At 38.9% G+C, this 20,045-nt stretch overlaps 5 protein-coding genes across 8 annotated transcripts in view; 2 read left to right on the forward strand and 3 right to left on the reverse strand.

Moving 5' to 3' along the window:
* The window catches only part of LOC104815042 (dnaJ homolog subfamily B member 1-like), a 1,656-nt gene extending 372 nt beyond the window's left edge, over positions 1-1,284 (reverse strand). The window contains exons 1-3 of the mRNA XM_010543331.2: positions 975-1,284; positions 401-759; positions 6-325 (exon numbers count right to left, since the gene is read on the reverse strand). Coding sequence (XP_010541633.1) covers positions 6-325; positions 401-759; positions 975-1,139 — 844 coding nt within the window. The 5' untranslated portion in view covers positions 1,140-1,284. The remainder of the gene's footprint in view (positions 1-5; positions 326-400; positions 760-974) is intronic.
* Positions 1,285-2,058: 774 nt separating this feature from the next.
* On the reverse strand, positions 2,059-4,102 carry LOC104815044 (polyadenylate-binding protein-interacting protein 5-like). Of its 3 annotated transcripts, none has more exons than XM_010543337.2 (3): positions 3,981-4,102; positions 2,814-3,208; positions 2,059-2,585 (listed from the first exon to the last, which is right to left on the reverse strand). In XM_010543337.2, the coding sequence occupies exons 2-3, from the start codon at positions 3,189-3,191 to the stop codon at positions 2,454-2,456; spliced, it is 510 nt and encodes a 169-aa protein (XP_010541639.1). In that variant the 5' UTR covers positions 3,192-3,208; positions 3,981-4,102; the 3' UTR covers positions 2,059-2,453. The 3 variants fall into 3 exon arrangements, with proteins under 3 accessions (XP_010541639.1, XP_010541638.1, XP_010541637.1); XM_010543336.1 differs by having other exon boundaries at positions 2,814-3,266; XM_010543335.1 differs by having other exon boundaries at positions 2,814-3,216; positions 3,981-4,101.
* Positions 4,103-4,392: 290 nt separating this feature from the next.
* Positions 4,393-6,961, forward strand: LOC104815045 (psbP domain-containing protein 5, chloroplastic). Of its 2 annotated transcripts, none has more exons than XM_010543338.2 (11): positions 4,393-4,519; positions 4,631-4,788; positions 5,202-5,310; positions 5,398-5,447; positions 5,562-5,629; positions 5,721-5,819; positions 5,947-6,006; positions 6,107-6,166; positions 6,264-6,318; positions 6,402-6,451; positions 6,540-6,961. In XM_010543338.2, the coding sequence occupies exons 1-11, from the start codon at positions 4,470-4,472 to the stop codon at positions 6,636-6,638; spliced, it is 858 nt and encodes a 285-aa protein (XP_010541640.1). In that variant the 5' UTR covers positions 4,393-4,469; the 3' UTR covers positions 6,639-6,961. The 2 variants fall into 2 exon arrangements, with proteins under 2 accessions (XP_010541640.1, XP_010541641.1); XM_010543339.2 differs by lacking the exon at positions 4,393-4,519 and adding an exon at positions 4,954-5,010 and having other exon boundaries at positions 4,696-4,788; positions 5,137-5,310.
* Positions 6,962-10,653: 3,692 nt separating this feature from the next.
* On the forward strand, positions 10,654-15,500 carry LOC104815047 (E3 ubiquitin-protein ligase MIEL1-like). The gene is made up of 12 exons (XM_010543340.2): positions 10,654-12,415; positions 12,522-13,116; positions 13,206-13,293; positions 13,388-13,447; positions 13,538-13,570; positions 13,759-13,836; positions 13,978-14,021; positions 14,215-14,255; positions 14,362-14,444; positions 14,538-14,629; positions 14,723-14,834; positions 14,960-15,500. The coding sequence occupies exons 2-12, from the start codon at positions 12,995-12,997 to the stop codon at positions 15,068-15,070; spliced, it is 864 nt and encodes a 287-aa protein (XP_010541642.1). The 5' UTR covers positions 10,654-12,415; positions 12,522-12,994; the 3' UTR covers positions 15,071-15,500.
* A 1,608-nt stretch (positions 15,501-17,108) lies between these two features.
* Positions 17,109-19,895, reverse strand: LOC104815048. Its single transcript, XM_010543341.1, has 4 exons — positions 19,698-19,895; positions 19,195-19,286; positions 17,926-18,923; positions 17,109-17,484 (listed from the first exon to the last, which is right to left on the reverse strand). The coding sequence occupies exons 3-4, from the start codon at positions 18,918-18,920 to the stop codon at positions 17,358-17,360; spliced, it is 1,122 nt and encodes a 373-aa protein (XP_010541643.1). The 5' UTR covers positions 18,921-18,923; positions 19,195-19,286; positions 19,698-19,895; the 3' UTR covers positions 17,109-17,357.
* Positions 19,896-20,045: the final 150 nt, after the last annotated feature.

Consider the following 20,045-nt stretch of genomic DNA (forward strand, 5'->3'; position numbering starts at 1 on the left):
CATTCCTTCTCCATGAACCACAACCTCATACAGTGGGGTGATGACGTTTTCCACAGTGACCGATAGATTCCGTCCATCGAGCGTGACGATATTCACAGTCGTTGTTCCTCCCAAGGCGTCTGCGAGTGTGACTTTCCGGCTCGTGACGAGATCATTCCCATCTCTCTTGAACAAATCATGAGGTTTCTCATCAATTATGAACACCAAATCGGCTGGAAGTTGGTTCAGTTGCTCGTTCCCTTTATCCGGGAACGTTATCTTTGTCCCCTTCTTCCATCCGGGCTTCACCACAGTTGTCAGAATCTCCGTCTCGTGAGCCTGTCTCCTGCAAATATCACCAGATTCAGACCAGACCGAAAACTTTTAACAAAAAGGGTCTCGAAATCGGCAAAGAGATTACCCATTAGCATCAAAAACTGTTCTTGAGATCTTCATTTTCCTGGTTGATCCAGAATACAGCTCCTCAAGACTACAGGGCAATTTGCTCTCAACCGGTGGAGGTTTCTTGCTGGGCATTGTTCCACCGTCGGTGTGAGCTCTGAATGCTCCGCCTCCGTCTGATTGGGACCTCATGGACCTTCCAGGGCCGAAATCGAAAGGACTACTGCCAAAGAATTCAGCAAATATGTCCTTTGCATTTCTGTGGTTAAACCCATCTTCTCTTCCACCTCCTCTGGTGCTCCCAGGAGGCGGCATATCGCTTAACCCTTCCTCCCCATATCGATCGTACACCGATCTCTTCTGTGGATCACTCAAAACCTGAAGTTTCATTATAAAAAAGAAAGCTTTCTTATCAAGAAACTCCATCCCTGAAGCGTGAACATCAGATTCCAGCTTTTAAAGGGTCAAAACGTCAGAAACTCTTCTCATGTGATCCAGAGATCTGATTTGAATCATATACATGCATTTTGATTTGAATTCAGATGTGCAATTGGGAGAAAGAAGGAGAAGTGAGTGAGGGTGAGGGAGTTTGCCTCGTAAGCCTCAGAGATCTGCTTGAATTTGGATTCAGCTTCATTTTTGAGGGTAGGGTTCTTGTCAGGATGCCATATCATGGCCAATCTCTTGTAGGATCTCTTCAGATCTTCCTCCGTTGCATTCCTATTCACTTTCAATATGTTGTAATAATCCAAACCCATCGACCCAGGATGAGAAAATCTGGAATAGTCTCCGACAGATGAATCGAGAAGAAGAAATCCCTCTGAATGATCCGTAGCCTTTTTTGGATCGAAGGATCTGGCTTCTTGTGAGTAAATATCATGACGGGAATATTACTCAAATAACCCACTTGGGTCGCAGCAATTTCAGTGTACACCACCGAAAAAAAAAAAAAATTTTGCGACCTTATTACGACTAATATATAACTAATATACAACCTATTACGACTAACAAACTACTCTTATTTTAGTTGTATATTAGTTATATATTAGTCGTAACAAGGTCGCAAAATTTTTTTTTTTCTGGGTGGTGTACCCTGAAATTGCTGCGACCCAAGTGGGTTATTAGGGTTAAAACCCCTATCATGACCCCTCTTCACATTTGATTTACATAGAAAGCTGCCGAATTTAAGTCTTTCTTTTTTTTTAGTTCTCTTTACCCTTTAGCATGTAGTAGTTGGGGAAAAACTGAAATCTGGTTTAGGAAAAAAGGAAACAAGAGGAGACATCAGAATTTAGTATTGTTTGAAGCAAACGGCGGTGGTTGGATGCCTCCTCTAATAATAGAGAGAGAGAGAGAGATAGAGAAAGTATATAGGTGGACGTAAATCTAGGGGACGCCTGCCTACAGGCTACAGGCATAAAATAGTACGAATATTCATTGCAACTTTAATCCATTTGGACAGATCAAATCATGAACATGAACACTTTCAAAACTCGTAATAGAATACAGATTGTGGATGTTATCGTATCATAATGGTCGACATGATAACCCTCTTTACTCTCTTTATTCTCAAAAACAATATTTGTGTACTCATTGGACAAGAGATACGTTCACTCACACTCATAGTGACTCTATTACCATGTTTTCTGAAATATATATAAAAAGAAAAGATAGAGAAGAGGCATGAACAATCTCATTCATTCACCACCGAGGAGGAAAAAAGAGAAGAAATCCATCCATACGAGAGAGCTCTGCACAAAAAGGGCTAGCGTACTCCTGTTTCATTGCCCCTTGAAACAAAGGCGTTGTGATAACAAAAGCCCAAAAGGAAAACAACAACATCACTAGTAAATGCAAAACAGCATACCAACACCACTATACAATTTGTTATTTTTTTTATTTTAAAAAAAGCTTTTCTAAGCAGCAACATTATGCTCCATTTTTCCCAGAGAGAAAAAAAGATCTTGATCCCTAGATACCACACCATCATCATCATGGATATTCATCCATTACTGCAGCTTATACGGAAAACTTCACAGAAAGACTAACCGACTCAGGATGAAACGGGATCTTCAGGGGTGCGTACCAGAAGAAGCGGCAGTGGCTTCCGTCGCTGCATTCTTCGGTTTTGGAACCGTCCACGTTGAAGGCCCACTTTCAAAGTCCAGGGTGTCCGGGAGGCTTTCAGGTTCAGAGCTGTACGTCTGTATAAAAGACGGAACAAAGGCAATACTTCATATATTGCAATCACAATGGTAAGCATGATTTTCATTTAATTGACCTACTTGAGATATATGTTGATAAACCCCACTTGAGTTATATAAGGTGCTTTTTACACAAGCAGGGGAACAAAATGCGATAACCTGACCATAGCTTGATGTGTGAGTGAATACGGATACTTGACTGACTGTGAAATGGCTAAAAGAATTTACCTCGAGCTGTGTCAACATGTCCATGGCTGCTTCTATATCGCCATTGTTCGCCAGGTATACATCAGCTATGGACTCGTGTGATAAACCCGGGAATATCATCAGAAGGAACTCCACATCCATGTCCATCTCCAAATCTTCATCCCTCATCTGCTTGTGTGTCATGTCAGAGGATTGCTTTGGCACCGACACTTCAGAGCCTGGGTAACTTTTCACTCCTTGGGCCTCACCATAGTCGCGAGATACGTGGATTTGTTGGCTCTGTGGTGCAATATGCATAGGACGTTGTGTATAGAACAACTCTCCATCACCAGCATAACCCTCTCTCTTGGAGAGTGGTATATATGATGCTGCATATGGATTCAATACTCCCGGCTTCATTGTTTTGACTTGGAAAGCTGAGTGGCTCCCAAATTCCAATTGAAACGATGAAAGAAAGAGAGTTGGTAACTATGTCTACACAGGAAAACCACATAGTAAATCTATGCTAAAACGAATCTAATGAAGGCTGGCAACACATTCATCACGATGATTTCTTCAAACAGTCCATATTAACAGGAAACACAACGAGAAATCTAACTAGCACCAATTTTTGCTTCCAAGTCATTAACCTCCTAACAAACAATTAAACATTACGCATCTAATTTTACCCGTGGAATCAAAAGGTACAGCCGCTTTCTCCAAATTCGAGCCATAACCCTAGGTCTATTGCAGAAACGCATGAGACCACATCAAACTTCCACTTCATTAATCTATTAACCTTCAGATTAACCAGATTTCAACAACTAATCGTAAACGCGGACTACTCTAAGGCAGAGAAACTAAGTTTTACAACCAGAGAACCTAGTTTCCTCCAGGAATATACAGCACAAAATAATCCACACGGAGAAAACGAAAACCGAATGAAGAAAACAGGAAACCGACTCTTAGCTGTTTCATCGACTCGGACACAAATCACGGAATAGCATGAACATATCGATCAAAGAGCACCTAAAGCGGAGAAAAAAATTCATGAAAGAAACGAAAACTCTTCAGAAAACCGTGATCCTAGAAAAACTGATCGCAAACAAAAGATACGAACAACGAACAGTAATCACGACGGTCGCGTCAAGGTTCTTCGGTAAACGAGGCGAACAAACGAAAAAGCATCGAGAGAGAAAATGAGCTTACCAGAAAGAAAAATGAAGAAAACCCTAGCGTTGTAGATCGCACGAGGAAGACGATCAGATTCCAGAGATCTAAATGCGGAAAAAAGGCGGAAAAAAAGCAAGAAGGAAAGAGAAACCGCCTAATCAGGGAGTTATATTGTAAGGCAATCGCAAAGAATGGCCGTTTACATGAAGCTCGCGTCATGGTGGGGCCTGTTTGGAAACGTAATTATCTTATCCTTGACTTGGATGTAGATATTTTTCTTGCATGATGACGTGGCAGATAACAAATGGGTACTTGGATCTGCATGTCAGCAGGCAAGCACTAAAAGGTCAAAAAAAAAAATACCATTAACCCGAAACCGGGGTCGGGTATATGTGAAACCGGAAGGAACTGGACCGAATAAACCGGTGTATGGTTCGGTTAAGGATCCATTCCTTCGAACTGGTTTAAGTTAGTGGATGAGTTGAAGAAGAAGACGAGAAGCTCCGAAACGCCATAGCCATACCAATGGCTCTTCTCTCGCACTCTATCTCCTCTCCAAATTTTTGCCTCTTCAGGTAATTCTCCCTCTCTCTCTATATATATATACACACTCGTTCGTTCGCTGATGTTTTCGTGCATGCGTGTATGTGGAAGTTAATGCTTTGTAATTTCTCTGGATTTTTTAGTTGTCGGAGCCGCATCATTACGAGAATACCGAAAGAACTGGTGATTGCTCGATCTGGTGTTTCCACGAGATCGATTTCGACTGAAGAAAGAATTTCCCGTAGGGATTTGGCGCTTTTCGGTCTCTCTTCTTCGTTGTCTATGCTCGTACCGGCGTCTGGTAATGTTTGTTCCATTTCGCATGTTATCCTGCTCATTCTTTTTCCGAAATTATGCGTTTTACCCGAAATTTTGCAGTTCGGGGTGACGAAAATGTAAAGATTTTACGGATTCTTCATATTTATTCAACTAGTGTTCTGTTTATGTGGATTTATTTTACCCGCAGTGAATGAGCCGTGATTGATGATTGATGGAGTGATTGGTGTAGCATGAAGAATAAAGTGTATGCTACTATGCTTCACTAGTAGAATGTTAGTTATAGAGAGATGGGTCTTGGAATAAATAGAGCATCCTTCAATGTGTTTATGCAATTAACCTTTCCGATTTTTCGGTTTTGATTCAATCTCAGAGCCTGTTATACGTTCATGGATAACCTGTTCAGCTTCATTGAAAGGTTAAGTTGTGGCTTTGCAGTCACTCGTGCAGAAGATGACCTGAAAATTGCCGCATCAGTGGATGAGATTAATGCTTACTCTTATTCATATCCTGTGGAGTGGCCATCTCAAAAATTCGTATTCAAATGGTATATTTCAGTCATGAACCAACCTGACAAAACCTTTCTACATTTGCTATAGTTTTCATCCATCTCACATGACATTGTTTTTTGAAGGATTGAGTCAAGGAAACCCGAGCGGTACTCTTCAGCGGCACCGCTATCTCGTAAGCATCTCTCTTCTTTTGATTCGATGGTTTCAGGATTAAGTTGGGTTGTTGGGGTAACCTTTTGCTGTATGACTCTCCAATTTGCATCTAATTGTGTTTCCCTCGGTACAGCTGATGCACGTCTACGCATTGTTTCTGAACGAGTTGACATCATTGACAACCTCGTAATCTCTGTTTCGGTAACTTCTCAGAGTGACCATTTTACCATAAAACTATTTCTCTTTTGTTGTTATATTCTTGCATCATGCCTTTTTATGGTTCTTGATCCAGGTAGGTCCTCCAAATTCAAGTTTCATAACATCGAAAGAGAAGAAAACATGGACGGCCAAAGAGGTGGCCGATTCTGTGTTGTCTGATAAGTCTGCGCTGGTATTCCATCCGACTTCCTTCCATGTAGAATCTTTTCAACCCAAAACTATTCGTGAAAGGACCTTATAGCCCTTGGAAGGATCAAAATGAGTAAACCTTTTTTTTTTTTTTTTTTTTTTTTTTGCAGCGTGTTACCTCAAGTCAGCGTCTCGAAGAAAGCTCAGTTCTTGATGCTCATACTACCGAGGTAAGCATACTCTCTTCACATCTATGCTTCTGAAGATCTTCCTTTAATGGAGTTCACTTCTGGTCCATGAAATGTCTGAGCACATATGTTGTTTCTGCAGATTGACGGCGAGCCTTATTGGTACTACGAATACTTAGTCCGCAAATCGCCAACTAAAACCGTAAGTTACCTTCTGCCCTCGGCTGGCTGAACCTTCTTATTGGACCAACGGGTTTGAAAATCGGTCTCAGCAATGTTTTTGTTATGTCATCTGGCAGGCCCAAGAACCAAACCTTTACAGGCACTATATTTCTTCAACCGCTGAACGTGATGGTATAACAACCTTCCAAAGAACTATATACATATTTGTGCATTTTATTCACTTGAATAGTGAGGCGAAATCTCTGTATTTGCAGGATACTTGTACACCATAAATGCTTCAACCCTTGGCAAACAATGGGAAAAGGTGCTTGAACATAATTTCCCAACAACGGTCTGAGAATTCGTGTTGTGACTGAAACATCTCATCCAATGGCTTGTGTTGTGTAATGCAGATGGGACCTTTCCTAGAAAGGACTGTGAGTTCATTTCGGCTTCTGCCTCCCACTGATAGCTACGTTCCTCCATACAAGGATCCATGGAGGTTTTGGTGATACGTCATTGTGGCGAGAGTTTTTTGTAATTGGACATTGAAAGAAACCCTCATCCATAATCAAAGGTAACATCATTTGATTCTTGTAAACTTGTTGGTTGGTAGTCATCTAAGTGCTGAAGAAGTGATTCAAAAGGTACTAGCATTTATTAAGTTTACAACCACCATTCTCACCGGCTCTCAGGTTTAATATTCTCGTACATGTGAGTTTTGTTTGTTTTAGTTATTGTTGCAAGGGTTGCCATTTCGGGTTTTGGTTCGAAAACATTGTACCATACCAACCGAATGTTGATCGTTTCGGTATTTATCGGATTTGCTTCAATATTTCTCCTAGCCAATTTGGGAATGATTTATTCGATTCTACAAAAATCTTATGAATTTAAAATTGATGTTATTCGGTACGGTTTGGTTGGGAATTAAATTACCGAAACTGAAACGTTCTCTGGTAACCATTGCTTAGAGACCAAAAATGATGAAAAGGGTTTGCAGTTTTGTTTTGTTTTGTGGGTTGCATTGGGAATACAAGAGTTGGACGCAATGGGAATACTGAAGGATTATTTTTTATATTGCAGAGTCAGAGATATTTTGGGAAAACGTTTTCTTGTGATTCTCATTTATCATAGTTTCTTTAAATACAGATAGAAGAAGATAGAAGAAGAGGAAGAGAAATCCTAACAAACCCTAACCAAACTAAACCAAAGGAATACGTCCCCACAAGAGAGTGATGAACTTTCATCTTGGACAAATACAAACAAAGAATACAAACAGTTTCACATGTGGCTTCATTTATATATTCAAAATCTTCAACTTCAATCTTCCGACATAAAATCTCCATGGTATCAAGAGCTTAAGATCCTTTTCTTTTTATTTTTTTTCGAGTTTCTTCTTCATAATCTTTTGTTTCTATTTTTTTGATTTCTAAATATTTCGTATGATGAAGGTGATGGTCTTGTTTCAGTAGACCTACAGCACCGGTGATTCGTCTTTATTTTTCATCTGCTCTATTTGATCTGCTTCCGCTCCTTTTTTGCTGCATTTCTCTCTTTTTTTTCTATCATTTTCTTTTTATTGTCTTCTTCTTTCATGTTGAAAAAAAAAACTATTTCTATGGGTGTTTGGATTCCCTGAACAAAATGTTTGCCTACCAGATGTTCGTCAAAATTCCTGTGAGAGTTCATGATTTTGATTTTCACCAGGATCTGGGTTTATTCAACACTCTTCTCTCTTTGCTCTTATTTTCTACTGATCTGTATCTTGTCTCTATTCTCTATGTTTTTGTTTAATCTCATCAATTTCTTCTCTCATCTTTCTCCATCACCTTATTGTAGGGTTGAGTACAAGTCCCTAAATCTCTGTTAATGTTTCTCTTCTTCTGTTCTGAACTATGCATCCATATGGGTTCTCTATCTCATCTTCATTTCCTCAACCTTTGGGACATTTTTTTTTTGGACCAAATGAGTCTCTTCGTTAGTTTGGTCACCTCTCTCTAGTTTCTTTCTTTACTCATCGACGGTGCCAGCACCGTCTTAGAGTTAGAGCTTTAATCTCTACTCAAGTTTCGAAAAGGGATCCAAAACGGTTCCTTGCATCAACCCATTTCATAGTCCACCATGGATTTTACCGCGGTGTTCTTCATCAGTTGCTCAAGCTCCATTAACCACAATGCCAGTTACAACTCAATCTTTTACACATTCATCATATTTATATCCGACTTCTCGACTCAATTCTCAACAGTGGACTTCCCCTTCCCCGAGTAGTCAAACTTATCGTCCCCCTTCAATGGTGTTGCCTCCACCGCCGCCTTTACGAGGGAAAGTATTGTATAGGCCCTCTTATTCCATGCCAAGCCTCCCACTTTCAATACCCCTCGGAAATTCGGAGCCTCCCAGGGTTTTCCTGCCTCCACCACCTCCTCCATCTTCGTCATCACTTGTCCCTGATCTTGCGGCTGGAAAAAGTGATGGTGGAAAGCACGTTGGAGAAGCCTCTGCTTTCAGTGGCCAAGTTCCTGATCACAAAGGAAAAAGTTGTTCTAAGGTGGATCCCGCAGTTGGAGATGACAGATCAGCAAAAGGGAGTTCCACTTGTTATGAATATTCAGGAAGCTGAAGTGGGTTCTCCTTTATGCGCGAATTCTGACACAGAGATACGTTTTCTTGCGATTATCATTTATCATAGGCTCCTTAAATACAAATAAACCCAAACCAAACTAAACCAAAGGATATTAAACCAAATCAACATTTAACTACATATATATTCTAATAATTATTACTTCGTGAAATATCGTAATTTTCGTGAAAATATTTGATGGAGCATTTCTATTAATAGTTCAAATATAATGAGTTGTAACTTAATCGTAATTTAAAACGAATTAAAATTTGATGTACGTGAGCCCGCGGACGGTTGCCCAAAGACCCACGTATCGATTTATTATATAGATTTTTTTATATTTCAATTTGAACAATTGTCTCTCTGCCTCAATCATTGATCTGAATTACTTTTCTCACAAGCGAAGCCGATATCTCTATCGAAATCAATCGAAATCCACTTATTTATAATTGTGTCATTGCAGCATCGTCCATGTTAATAGGACAATATTATCATTTACTAATTCAAATTTGGATGGTTGAATCGCTAAAACGAAAACCTAAACCATATGGTTCGTCCTGAATTTGAACTCAATTTCAAATCATTCAGCTAGTTCCTATCCCCGAAATTAGTTTAGACATTAGTTCAAGATACCGATTATTTTTTTAAAAAAATATTATCAGCTACGAACCACGGTAATACGTTTAGTCAAACATATTTACAATTTGTTATACATTTGAATATTTTTATTTGTAAATATTGCCCAAACAATTATGTGGAAAAAAAACTACGATTACATGGATTGTTTGGAACAAGTTTAAAAAATTTGCAAAATGAAATATATTACTTGCAACATTAACACCATTTTTTTTTATGGAAATGAAATGAAATTTGGAAGAAACAAGATATATTGAACCAAAATGATATTGGAATCAAGGAGCTGGATGAAATTTCAACATAAAAAACAAGTGAATTTAATTTAATTTTTTCAATTGAAAGCAAAAGAATTTCAGCCGACAAAGAATCCAAATATATCAAATTATTTTATAATATGCAACGAGATGCAAAAATATTCAATTTTGTACTCGATATGAATCCATCCAAATCAAACCTTTTTCCAACCACAAAAAAAGTCGTATGATAAGTTATGATACGTGTAGACGCAAATACGAAATGAAATTACTAATGTATCAAACAATCATATGAGAGTCAAACGTTTTCATGATAATAAGTAATTACGATTCTAAATATTAAATTGCGATATGCTTCCACGTCAGATCCCTATCGCACCATAAAGGATAAGCATTAAGTTGTTGTTTTTTCTGATATATAATGATATAAACAATGATTTAATATCAATCGGTGCAAAAAAAAAATGGTTTAATACCAATCGACTAAATCAAATATCAGTAACTGTTATTTATTCTCCATATCCATCATATTTAATGTCACCGCCCAAGGTTCTAGCCTCTCGTCAAGGTCCCTCCACGTGTCATATTCTTAGACGTCATAGAATCACCGGTTCAGATTGTACGGATCTTCGAGTGATTTACAGCTGTAATATGATCCATTACTTCCAACTTCGCTTCGAAAATATATTTTCAACCGTTAGATTCTGTTTGTGCGCTATATCCTACGGCTCAAAAAATGGGAGTATGAGTATTAGCAGTGGTTTTGCTCGTACGTGATTACACAATGATTGATTTTTTCGAAGATATTTTTGAAATGCCGTGGCAGTACGTCATCACGGTGTTGATCCATAGAATCATATTTATAAAAGCGTTTCTAATTTAATTTTAAGAAAATAACTGAAAAATTAGATACGAGCGTTAGAGCACCAAATCCACGTGTCTCGTATTTCCCGTTCATATATATATATATATATATATATGTATGTATACGTTAATAGATTTTCTTCAACTATTGGATATATACGAGGGGAAGAAAAAGAAAAAATCGTTTTCGGAGTCGTCATTTTCCCCCACAGCAGGATTCGAACTCTCTGGAAAACCAAGCCTCATCTTCGTCGTCCCTTTACATCTAAGTCGCTTTGCGTGAATGGCCGACCTCAAAGTCTGCGTTAAATTCCCGTGAAGAAGCTACCGTCGATTGGAGGTCTGTTGCTCGGAGTCGTTGCGACTATCGCCGGAGAACTTTCCGTGTTTCTTCTGAGGTTCTGATCGGTGAAGGTCTCCGGATCGAAAGTTCGTCACCTATGATATATGATTCGTAGTTTCTGATTTTGCTTACTCTCTGATTTTCTATTCTGGCTGCTAGTTCCTTGGAATTCTCTTGGTTAGGTAATGTGTCTTTTGAATGTTTAGATTGTAGTGATTTTGTAGGTTCTTGAATCGATGTTCGTTTGATCTATTAGGTTCGTTTCAGTTTCCGACAACACTATGAATGGAGAAGAAGGCAAATCTGTTGAGTTCGCTCTCTTTTAGATCCTTTGGATACGAAAGCGGCAATTAGCTTTAGCTTCTTCGCTAGAGATCCTTTCATCACACCGTGTGATGCTGTTTCGGAGAAATTAGGTGGAAATAGTAGCGTAGTTTGAATTCCTCATTCGCTTGGATAGAACTCCATTCCATTTTCGTAGCAAATAAATTAGTTAGAAATGAGGGATTAGTGTTTGAGCTTTAGGTTGGATGGGTAGCAAAGGAGATTGTTCAATATCTGCTTTGCCAGAGATTAGAAATTCCAGTCCGATAAATTTTCCGAATGGGTCTATGAATGATGATCAGAACTATGACACCCCTCAGCAAATGTGGTTCCTCGCATAGACAATGGCAGCAGGGATTTCATTTATTTGGATATTATGATTTCTGTAGCAAAATTTTTGAGGTTGTGACCAAAACCTAGACCTGAGATAGCCTTTGAGTCGGCAAAGGAGGTTGGACTTTTCGGGGATCCTTGGTTTCTGTTGGAGATGTTTTAGGTTCTGTCTCATGATCGAAAGCCAGATTGAATGCGAAACTGATGAAGAATTCAGGAGCTATGATCCAGAATAAGTTTATTTAGTATGTGGTTCCTTGAAATATGCTCTATTTCAAGCTATGAATTACTGGGATAACTCCTAGGTTAAAGTGGTCAATTTGTTCTCCTTTGTCAGTTAGCTGCTACCGTTTGTTTGGGCTTCATGACTGTTCCTCTTCAGTAACCCAGTCTTCTTAACTCCTCTACACTAGTAGGTTCCTTCTTCATCTAGCTCTCTACAGCAACCGATTATCATGACACCCTCTCCATTTGCTAGCTGAAGGATCTGCTTATCATTTTTTATGTGTGCTTCGTATTTTCCGATCTTACCTAGGATGGATGAAAAGGGGTTTCATTTATTCTTTCTTGAAGATGGCTGCCTGTTTGGTCGCTATTGCTGTAGTTCGTCTATCTCAGCTCCCTTGCACCTAACGAGTTTCTTAGGGGTTTGAAGCAAATCATTTGGTTAGACTCTTTGGGTGAGATTCATGCTTAGTATGCCAAGGTTGTCATCTTGATAGCAGAATACTCCTGGTAAAGGCATTCAATTGCTGTAATTTCTCTGATAGCTGGAATCCTGTTTAGATGAGAGAAACAGGTTAGCCTTACAGTTGGGGTTTAATAAATCAAGGGATGCTTTGTTAACTTTTGGTTTTGGAAAGGATCTTTTGGTAAGTTTGCTGAAGAAAACCGGTGCAGAGTTGCAATCTGGAGGTAGGACTGTCCTCTTTGGGCATCAACCCATCTCTTATACCCCAATTCCCCCCGTTTATGCGAGTGTCAAACAGAGTTTGATCGTGTTTGCCTTGCTTTACAATAGGTTGAGCGTCTATTATCTGGTCACGACTGGATAATTTCCCCAGACTTCAAGGATTCAAGTGCACATGCAATGTGTTAAGCTAATATTTCTCCATTGGAGGCTCCATCAACCATCAGTGCCATGTTTAGTTGTTAAACAGGATAAATGTTAATCTTCTTTGTTTGATCCTCTTGGTGTATGCTGATTGGAGCCATTCCATAACCGGATTATCATGCTGCTGATTTGGATTGGTCTGCAACAGTATAGAAGGAAGCAACAATGTCCTCAAGTGTTTGCCTGGCTTTTTCAGGTGACAGATGATATTTTGAAAAGCGAGAATATTTTCTAATTCTTTTCTTATTTTCAGGTATTATAAGCATACCACCAGTTGATGTTTTCTGCCAATACCATCAAAAGGCTCATTCTTAACGGGAGACGTAGTCTTCAAAGCTTCCACTCAGCAATCTCAGCAGCCTAACCTGCAGAAGCTTAAAATGGAGCCTAGAAGCCCATTCCATCAGCTGAAAAATGAAGAATCTCAGCCGTCAATGCTGAAAAAGGGAGCATCAGATAATGAGAGAAACGAAGCCCTTGATAGAGGATTAATGGAGCATGGGTAAATATTTCTCCCTTCCCGTTTCAATTTTCCAAGGATTGTTTGTATTTTATGTCTCTCCGATTAATGTCGCCTGATGGTTCTTGCAGATGTCCCCATTACCGAAGAAGGTGTCGTATAAGAGCTCCTTGCTGTAATGAGATCTTTGGTTGCCATCATTGCCATAATGAGGCTAAGGTAGATTTCACTTCTCCTCACGTTACTAACTTTAGGAAACTCATGTATGTTTCTTTGTCTGTGGAGCTGACTCTTTACTACGTCTTGGGGACAGAACAACATGAATGTCGATCAGAAACTGAGGCACGATATTCCTCGGCACCAAGTTAAACAGGTAAAGTAATTTGCAAATTTTGGTTGCTCCATACTTGTTATTATAAGATCATTAGGGTCTTGCTGACAACAGGAGTTGATTTTTGCGCAGGTTATTTGCATACTCTGTGGCACTGAACAGGAGGTGAGTACTAGACTTTTATGCATTTGCTGGACTTTTGGTTCTCTTTATGATCAGAGATGTAGTGCCATCAGTGAGGAGGCAGTGTGACCAAGTAACATGAAAAATGTTATCAAACCATTTTATTCCCTGTTTCTTTTCTTCATTTTAGAGTTTAAATTTGTTAAAACTGTTTTCTCCATCTTAATCAGGTTGGTCAATTCTGTGTCAACTGTGGAGTGTGTATGGGAAAGTACTTCTGCGAGGTTTGCAAACTCTTCGATGATGACGTAAGATTCATAAACATCAGTTTCCTGTGCCTTTTTGTTGTCACTGATATTTTTCTTTGTTCAACAATTCTTGTCTTAAGCTTTGCAGTCTTCGATATATTCCACTCATTTTTACGCTTATGTTGAATTTCTTGTTTGCAGACGTCTAAGAAGCAATACCACTGCAACGGTTGTGGTATTTGCAGGTATAGTCCTGCTCTTCGTTTTTTTAATTTTCAACGCATGTCAATGGAAGGAGTTTTCAATCAAGCATCTCTATACATGCATAAGTTTGGTTTACTTGTTCATCTGTAAATGCATTTAGTTTTTTTTAAAACTCGGTAGCAACTTCGTTGTGTTCCCAACTAAAATCTTACTTTTATGATTCTATTGTTTCAGAATTGGCGGACGTGAAAATTTCTTCCACTGTTACAAGTGTGGTAAGACCTCTCTCTGCTTCACTTAAACCCCGCCGTGAAAATTGAACATTACCATATATCGATCGATTCATAGAACCTAAACTCGCATTTGTTGACAATCAATCAGGCTGCTGCTTTTCGATCCTTCTCAAGAACAGCCACCCTTGTGTCGAAGGAGCAATGCATCACGACTGCCCCATTTGCTTTGAGGTATTTTTTTGTTCTGATTGTATTGTACTTCTCTACAGTTGACACGAACAAACTTTTTAAATACAGAATTTTTTTATAAATTTGTTCTTACAGTACCTGTTCGAATCAAGGAAGGATGTGACGGTCTTGCCTTGCGGACACACGATCCATCAGAAATGCTTGGAGGAAATGCGAGAGCATTATCAGTGAGTCAAAATTGTGATTACTTTCCTATTTTTAGTTTTGCTTTCTACGATTTCTTTTTCTTACTGATCCTATAATTACCGGTGCTTGTGCAGATACGCATGCCCGCTCTGCTCGAAATCAGTATGCGACATGTCAAAGGTGTGGGAGAAGTTTGACATGGAGATTGCAGCAACCCCGATGCCAGAGCCCTATCAAAACAAAATGGTTAGTGGTTATACTCATTCAAATTCCATCGGTGGAGTTCTTATAGAAACATCGGTTATAGTCTTATTACACTTTTTAACGAATTATGGATGATCATAAACTTATTTCCTCATTTGGTGTGACAGGTTCGGATTCTATGCAACGACTGCGGGAAGAAATCGCAAGTGCAATACCATGTGGTGGCTCAGAAGTGCCCTAACTGCAAATCATACAACACACGCCAAACCAGAGGCTAAAAAAAGTAAAGTTGAGTGAGTGTGCATCCTTTCAAATCAATTGCTCTTGTTTTGCTATAATGCAACCTGATGAGCTTCTATGGTGGTACCAAAGTCGGCTATAATCCTGGAAGCTCCCTCGGGATGTTTCTCGGGTCGGGTGATGTCAATGTCGTCTCTCTCTTTTCTGCATCGGGTCGGGTTTTTTCTTTCTTTCTTTCTTTCGTTTCCTTCTACTCCGATATTAGCCTCTATGTTCATGAATTGTGGTTGGGAATGTGTGTTTGGGATTCAATCTGGATCTTTGCAAGAGTTATCCTGTTTGTTCATGAGATACTGTTTTTTTACGTTTGGTTTCTTCCGCCGCTCCATCATCTTCTGTTTTTCTCCTGTGTGTTTTTTTGTTACAACTTGGTTGTGTCTACAAAATATTGAATCACGTTTTCTTTTACATCTAAATATGTCCATTAGTTATTATTATTATTATTATTATTATTATTATTATTATTATTATTATTATTATTATTTTAAGAATATTTAGGCTCTGGAGAATCATAACTTATTTTTAGTGTATTGAAATGAAAATGGCGTTGCTGCATACTTTTTATTTTCAAACACTGGTGGTTGGGGCATGAGATAGTTTTCTTGGATTCCTATGGTTTAGGCAGAAACCTAGATATGTGATGCACTTGTCAGATTTCGCAGAAATTTTGATACGGGGATATAGTAAATTCAAGGTCATTTTTATTTATTATAAAATTAGAAAAAAAAACTAATTGTAAAAATAAGAGCTGGAGAAATGAAAATAAAACAATGAGTTAAAAAAAGTAGAAAACTTAAATAATTAGAAATCTAAATGAACATAGAAAATGATAAATATATACCGCATACATAAGATAGTACTTATATATGGAAATCGAATAAGGAAAGACGGAAAAAAGAGGATATAAAGGAATGATTTAAAAAAGTTGAAAAAGAAATCAGAGAAATGTAAATTTAATTAATAAAAGAAATAATTTTAAAAATAGTAATATGTTATAAAATACCAAACTATAAATTAGAGAATGATGAAAAAAAGTAAAATGAATATTTGCAACTTCGATGGTTTGCCTTTTTTTGGTTTAACTAAAACACCTTTAAACAATAAAATCTTAATTGTTTACACTTTGATCTTCCACGATTATGAGTAGGAATTGCGTAATGCTTGCTGGATTGTTTTGTTTGTATTTACTTTTTTTCCCCAATTTTTTTAGAAAACATATAAATTGAAATTTTCATTTGTTTTGTAATTTGTTTCTTTTCTGTTGTTTGTAAAATGGCCGCATGATCTAATGCGACGTCGTCTTGGACCTTTCACGACTCAATAATCGAATTGTAAAACCTATGATTATAGTCATATAAAACTCCACAATAATAATAATAATAATAATAGAGAGGAATAGACAAAATAAATGTATAAACCGGGTGAGCCGTTTCATGGCTCCTACCCATTTCTCACCACCTTTATAATATATCTCAATTGTTTATAAATATAATCAAATAAAAAATATTGAAGTAGTAACTTAAGCACCGGAAAGGAAATGTGTTTTTTCTCCCTTTTACGAGCCCCCAAAATACCCACCCGGAAAAGAACCAATCAATGGCCACGATCTCGTCCCACAATATTTCTCCGGGCCTTCAAATATCAACGGGTCATTCGGTTTTCACGAAATGTAAAAGATAAAGCCCCTCTCCTTCCGTAGCTGTCTCTCTCTCTATCCCCACGAGAGAGATTTTTTCTCCGACGCTCCCGGAAAATTTTGTCGAATTGTTGGAGGGAGAGGAAAAAATCCATGGATTTTCATAGTATCAGGCTCCGATTGGCGTCTGTCTTCCTGCTTCTAGGGTTTGTATCGTGCTTTAGCTTGCAGGTAGCTTCATACTTTGTTTTTGGTTCGTTGTTTGCCATTTTTCCCCCCTGGGTTTGATTCGTTTGAGATGATCGAACATTATGATGGATGTTCGTGATACGCTCAGTTCGATATATGATTCACCGGGTTTGATTTGTTTTTACGGGGTTTTTTTTTTGGGGGGGGGGGGGTGAGGATAGAAACTGAGCAATATACAAAATTCGATCATCCATGGCCGCCAACTATAAGAAAGCAAAAAAGAAACGGCAGCTCTTTTTGATGAACGGATGATCTCTTCGCTTAAAGCTTCTACCTTTGAGCTCCTCAGATCATGGAAAAAAAAAATTAAAATGGTGGGGTTAATGATGATGTGAAAAGAAAAAAAAAATTGAACTCAAAAAGGGTGTTTCTCCTCCTTCTCAGACAGGTTTCTTGCGAGCCTTGTCTGAAACAACAGACTTTGCTGATAAAGCGGCTTCATCCGTTTTCTCGTCCGCAATAATTCCCTTTGAACGACACTCGTCGCTGCAAAATGCTATGTATCCTCTGCATAGTTTCAAAATCCGAACAAAGAATATCCACGTCAATGGATTCAATTCAAATCCAGCACATGAACATTAGTGCAACTGTTTCGATCGACTGCATGTTTCGTTAAAACCGGACAACACGGTAAGCTCTTCCTTCATTCCGGCCCGAAGCAAGTTTCATTTTCTTAAAATCAGTATTCTTTACTTGATATCGATTCCTTGACAGCGATGACGAACGGTGATTTGGAGGCTATTGCATTGTTCAGTAATTTATCTACTGTTAGTTTAGATCTATCTTAGCATAGGACATAGACTACAATGTTCTAAACAGCAGTTACATAATGCATTGCGAAATACCGAAAGTTAGGGTCCTCTCTGTCTAAGACACACCCTAAGAATTTTGAAAAGCCAAAACCTTTTTTTTTCTCTAAGTGAACAAGGTTGAGAGAGAAGAGAGTACCTGTACATGTATATGTCCTCTCCCTGCAAGTGCTTGTTACAGAAGTTGCAGAAGCTCAAGAAGTTTTCAGGGGGGAATCCATCAGCTGGTTGTGTTAAAGGCATGGAAACAGTTGTGAGATCCTTTTGTTCCTTGAAGCTACTAAACCCTTTGTTCAAACCATGGTTATCTAGAGATTCTAGAATCCGATCCCCGTAAAAATGAGTGGTTTTGGGGTTAGGGCCATGGGAAATGACACGAGTATAATCCTCTGAGAGCTCAATCTCGCTTTCTGAATCCGGGTCCATATTCCCACTAAGACATTCCAAGCTTGGCTTCAGAGGAAAGCCATTCAAAGCTGGAGGGTGTGCAAGGATATGAGCTTTGCCCACACCAGTGTCTCCAGAACTCGAACTGGTTCTTTGACTAGAAGAGCCCATTGCTCCATAAGAACTCAATGAGCAAAAGGGGTCCTGCTTGATCGTTGAATTATCTCCATTCTCAAATCCAGTACCGAGTTCATTGTCCTTAGCTGGGGGCTTGGAAAGTGATTGAGGGAAAACAGGGTAATCTTTAAGGGTATGATCCAATTCACAGACCTTTGGAGCATTGTAAATGAGATTCCCAAACTTCATTCCAATGCCAAAGAGAACGTTCTTGCTCTCAGATGATTGTAGAACATTCCCTGATGCATCATCAAGAGAATCCACGATACTCAAGCCTACTTTAGTAGAATCCCAACTCTTTTGGTGAACCTGATGGACCGACTTTGAAGATCCAGCAAATGGGTTCCTCAAACCGGAAAACAACCTGAAATCCAGAGGAGATGTGGGGCTCCAAACTGAATCATTTTCGGATGAACCCTTGTTGCTGAAAGCAACAAAGAGGCTAGGGATACTGAAAATTGAACCATTCCTCTGGTTTTTAAGCCTTGAAGATTCGGATTGTCCCGGACATGAATCAGAATCAGACACCATTAGATGCTTCTGGTGAGACCTGTTCCTCTTCCTCAGCATTATCTGAGTCAAATCAAATCAAATGTAAGCTGAATCATTGATCCAAGGACCGGAACCAACCAGAATCGGTGAAAAGATGCTAAACAGGTAAATCACCACACCAGATGCAGCATTGATCAAAGGAAACAGTGTATGACCCCATCTAAATTCCACATAGAGACGCAAACATGTGTGAACACATGTACCAGTTTGTGAAATATGCATTGAGAGGCCAGGAAAAAAACGCTACTGGGTATGATCTGCTCATCAAAAGAAAACCAATAAATTTACTTACCGATTGAACGATCAAAGGGCTTTTGGGAAATGGCTTATCAATTTCAGAATATCCGGAAGATTCAGACTCTCAATGCCTTAAGCGTCGATATTCTGTAGAATACACGAGAAAACGATAAGAACCAAATGAACAAAGAAACAGTATCTGAATTCATAAGCAGGCAGGTCATTCCAAACAGCAAATGCCCAGATGAGAAAATCGAAAAGGGAGGTCAAAGAAATTCTCAGAGCAAAGAAATCACCCGATAGAGAACATGCGAATATACAAGAGTGTTTGATTTTGCAGAGAAGATACGATCCTCGAAGAAAATATCGAAACAGATTGCTTAGCTTGGAATGAACACAAACCCATAGACAAAAAAATTCAAAACAAAAAACTCAGCACACTTGAAGATTCTATTGCAAGCTGAAATCTAGAAAATTTCTCGAGGAAACGGAAGATCGAGAAGAACCCAGGACGTAAAATTCAGACAGGAAACAGAAATTTTGAACTGGAAATCTCACCTCGTCGCCTTCTTCGCTTCCTCTGGAAAAATTTCACGGGCTCTTGAAGAACTCAGAAATGGCAGAGAAATAGCACAATGCAAGTCTTCATCTATCACTGTGCAAGTCTTGTGAGGCACTCCTCTCTCCACCTCAAAATCAGCGCACCAGTGAGCTTCTCTCTCTCTCTCTCTCTCTCTCTCTCTCTCTCTCTCTGGAATTCACGCTTGGCACTCTCTCAGAAATGTCCGTACGGCGGTATATATAGCCAAATAGAAAAAGGTTACCTTTTTTATATACTTTTTAGCTCTTCTATTTGAATCCACCAACTTTTGTAAGTCACTATTTAACCCCCCCCCCCCCTCCCCG

Source organism: Tarenaya hassleriana, unplaced genomic scaffold (genome assembly GCF_000463585.1).
Source record: "Tarenaya hassleriana unplaced genomic scaffold, ASM46358v1 Cleome22, whole genome shotgun sequence".
Taxonomy (NCBI): domain Eukaryota; kingdom Viridiplantae; phylum Streptophyta; class Magnoliopsida; order Brassicales; family Cleomaceae; genus Tarenaya; species Tarenaya hassleriana.